General features: G+C 71.4%; 1 protein-coding gene across 1 annotated transcript; it reads left to right on the plus strand.

The window, feature by feature from the left end:
• Positions 1-544: 544 nt before the first annotated feature.
• Positions 545-3,415, plus strand: LOC123366447 (transcription factor 24-like). The gene is made up of 3 exons (XM_045009944.1): positions 545-1,020; positions 2,432-2,710; positions 3,269-3,415. Exons 1-3 carry the CDS (start codon positions 739-741, stop codon positions 3,413-3,415), a joined length of 708 nt encoding a protein of 235 aa, XP_044865879.1. The 5' UTR covers positions 545-738.

Below are 3,415 nucleotides of genomic sequence, written 5' to 3' on the forward strand. Positions count from 1 at the left end.
GAGGACGTTGCACCTCGAGATGGGGCTGGTCTCAGCTGGTTCCTGTCTCGTGTGCAGGGGGCTGTGACCACTCGTCGCCCAGCAGGCGGGTCAGTGGCAAACAGACGTGGCTGCAGGTGACCCTGGAGCACGCAGCCCGGCTCCATCATCCTCACTGCTGAGCTCCAGGCAGGCACCGAGAGGGAGAGGGGCTGAGCCGGGCGTGTGCAGTGTGGGAGCAGGAGGCCAGGCCGGGACATGGAGTCCTAGGCTCCCACATGGCAGTGCCAAGCACTAGACCCTGAGCCCAGGCTCAGCATCCCACCTGCTGCCCCCATGCAGCAGGGCACTGGCATGGGCCCTGCTTCTCCCCGGCACGCCCAGGCACAGGCAGGGCGCGTGGCACTGGGCGGTGCCCTTGCCCTGGGGAGAGCCGAGCTGCCCAGCCCAGCCCAGGCCCTGGGAGAACTGGAGGGAGGCTCCGGCTGGGACCGCTCATTCTCCTCCCATGCAAAGTGCCAAGGAGGGGGCGGCCGGGGAGCGTGGGATGCTCGCCCGGATACTGCTCCAAGCAGGAGCGAGCCGCGGCGTCTCTCCTTACACGTCCTGGGAGGCAGATAAGCAGCGAGCGCTGTGGGGTACTCCCAGCAGCTCCCCGCAGGCAGGGCACCCGGCACGCAGCACCTCCCAGTTAGCCCCAGGACCCTCCCGCCTTGGCCGAGGGAGACGCCCGGGCAGCGCAGCCTCCCAGACCTGCCGATGGGAGCAGACTGCCCGGGCTGGCCCGGGACTAGCAGCACCGCTGGGCTGGGCATGGCCGAAAGCACCTTTGCAGGGGCGGAAGGGAAGCGAATGGAGACGTGCAGCCCCAGGCCAGCCTCTGCCCCGGCTGGCGGGAAGATGAGAGGCAGCCCAGGCACACCAAGGCTCCCCCCGGGCTGGAGGAGAGCAAGCCAGCGAGAGGTGGGCAGCAGCCAGGGAGCCAGCAACGCGCCCAGCGACAGCCACAGCGCGACGGGGCCCCTCCCAGCTGCAGGCAGGGTAAGGACCAGAGGGAGCCTGCGAGCTGGGAGAAGCACCCGGCACGCCCAGCAGGGGGCGCTGTGGGGAGCGGGGCAGGGCACTGGTTGTGGGGGGGCTCACGGCTCCTGCAGCCCCAACCCCTCCCAGCAGGGGGCGCTGTGGGGAGCAGGGCAGGGCGCTGGTTGTGGGGGGCTCCCGGCTCCTGCAGCCCCAACCCCTCCCAGCAGGGGGCGCTGTGGGGAGCGGGGCAGGGCGCTGGTTGTGGGGGGGCTCCCGGCTCCTGCAGCCCCAGCCCCTCCCAGCAGGGGGCGCTGTGGGGAGCAGGGCAGGGCGCTGGTTGTGGGGGGCTCCCGGCTCCTGCAGCCCCAACCCCTCCCAGCAGGGGGCGCTGTGGGGAGCGGGGCAGGGCGCTGGTTGTGGGGGGGCTCCCGGCTCCTGCAGCCCCAGCCCCTCCCAGCAGGGGGCACTGTGGGGAGCAGGGCAGGGCGCTGGTTGTGTGTGTGGGGGGCTCCCGGCTCCTGCAGCCCCAGCCCCGCCCAGCAGGGGGCGCTGTGGGGAGCGGGGCAGGGCGCTGGTTGTGGGGGGCTCCCGGCTCCTCTCACCAGCAGTGGCGGGGGGGAAACGGGGTCATTATAGGTTTAGACGTTCTAAAGCCTGGGGCACGGCCCCTGCTGGAGGCTGCTGGTGGAAGGCAGCCGGCCTGGCTGGGGCAAAGGGCAGGAACCCGAGTGCAGGGAGGACCTGTTCCCGGCGGGGTGGGGGGCTCTGTGTGCAGGCTGGGGCCGTTACTCAAGATGTTAACGACCTGGCGGGGGGGAACTGGGCGGAGAGGGGGGCAGCGTTTGCAGGTCCCACGATCACAGACTGGAGGAGCCTGGGGCTGCCAGTGTGGTGGGACTGGACAGTGACAAGCAGAGTACAGATGTGCCCGCGGTGCACCCCTGGCTGGGCACCACATGCGCGCCAGTCGCTGGGGCTGGGCACGCTGCGGCACAACCAGCCAGCCTGGCTGCACAGCGGGGAGTGGAACAGGCTGGGAGCTGGTCTGAGAACCGAGGGGCCCCTCGCTGGGGCACGGTGCCAGGGCTGGGCACTCACTTCACTGGAGCAAGCAGACGTCTCTGGGCCCCAGGAGGGACCATGGGGTTTTGGGAGGGGTCTCCAGGCCCCAGGAGGGACCGTGGGGCATCCAGAGGGGTCTCCGGGCCCCAGGAGGGACCGTGGGGTGTCCAGAGGGGTCTCCGGGCCCCAGGAGGGACCGGTGGGTGTCCAGAGGGGTCTCCGGGCCCCAGGAGGGACCGTGGGGTGTCCAGAGGGGTCTCCAGGCTCTGTGGGCAGACGTGGTCCCCGCACTCCTTGGGCTGGGGACTGGGCAGGTCACGCCGGGGCTGTTCCGGCCGCGTCCGGGCTCAGCGCTGTCTCTCCCCAGGGCCATGCCAGCTGCGCTCTGCCCAGAGGGAGCGTGGGGAAGCTGTGTCCCGAGAACGCCGCCCGGGAGCGCAGCCGTGTGCGGACCCTGCGCCAGGCCTTCCTGGCGCTCCAGGCTGCGCTGCCCTCGGTCCCGCCGGACACCAAGCTCTCCAAGCTGGACGTGCTCGTCCTGGCCACCAGCTACATCGCCCACCTGACCCACACCTTGCACCAGGGCCAGCCGCCCCCCGAGGCAGCCCCACTGGCGAGGGCGCCCAGCTTCCTGCACCCCATGAAGGTAACAGGCCGGGCTCCCCAGCATGCCCTGGGCTGCCCAGGGTCCCTGCTCGCCCCAGCACAGGGCCATGCGTGCTGTGCCCCTTGGCAGGGCGGGGGGCCCAGGGCACCGCCTGGGTTCGAGTGGTACCGTGGGGCCGAGGGGGGCAGGCAGCTCTGGCTCTGCTCACGGCAGATCTGTCCCATCCCCCAGGCCCCGCGGGGACGTCCCCCACCCAGAGACGCACCGGGGAGCTGCAGGAAAAGCCCTTTCTGGGCGCGGCTCTGCAGGAGGCAGTGGGGTATTTGGGGCTGGAGGGGTGGTGGGAGCTGGTCTGAGGGAAGTGCCCGGGGGATGGGGAGGGTCTGGCCAGGGCCTGTGAGGCAGCTGGGGGCATGAATGACCGCCCCCCCCGGTATGCAGAGCCAGGAGGCCCCATGGATTTGGCCAGGAGTAGCTGCCCTCCCCCACCCCTGCTTGTCTGTCTCTCTCGTGGGGCCTCCAGGCAGCTGCGGCCCCTGGCTCTGCCTCCAGCCGGGCGCGTGGCCCCAGTGCTGAGCTCCCCCCCGTGTCTTGCAGAAATGGCCCATGCGGTCCCGTCTCTACGCTGGAGCCTGGGGCGCGGACGTTGCTGACATACCTGCAGCTGCCCCCGCAGTCCCCAGCAGCAGGATGAGGAGGGCCTGTGAGGGGGGCAGCCCGGGGGCCAGCGGGGCGGCCCTGTGA

The sequence above is a fragment of the Mauremys mutica genome, chromosome 3 (assembly GCF_020497125.1).
Source record: "Mauremys mutica isolate MM-2020 ecotype Southern chromosome 3, ASM2049712v1, whole genome shotgun sequence".
NCBI classification, from domain to species: domain Eukaryota; kingdom Metazoa; phylum Chordata; order Testudines; family Geoemydidae; genus Mauremys; species Mauremys mutica.

What these genes read in the sequence shown, in the direction of transcription:
- LOC123366447 (XM_045009944.1), top strand. Translation starts at nt 739, where the DNA reads ATGGGAGCAGACTGCCCGGGCTGGCCCGGGACTAGCAGCACCGCTGGG. An exon ending in CCCTCCCAGCTGCAGGCAGG is followed by an intron (nt 1,021 to 2,431) that starts GTAAGGACCAGA and finishes GTCTCTCCCCAG; the next exon opens with GGCCATGCCAGCTGCGCTCT. An exon ending in GCTTCCTGCACCCCATGAAG is followed by an intron (nt 2,711 to 3,268) that starts GTAACAGGCCGG and finishes CGTGTCTTGCAG; the next exon opens with AAATGGCCCATGCGGTCCCG.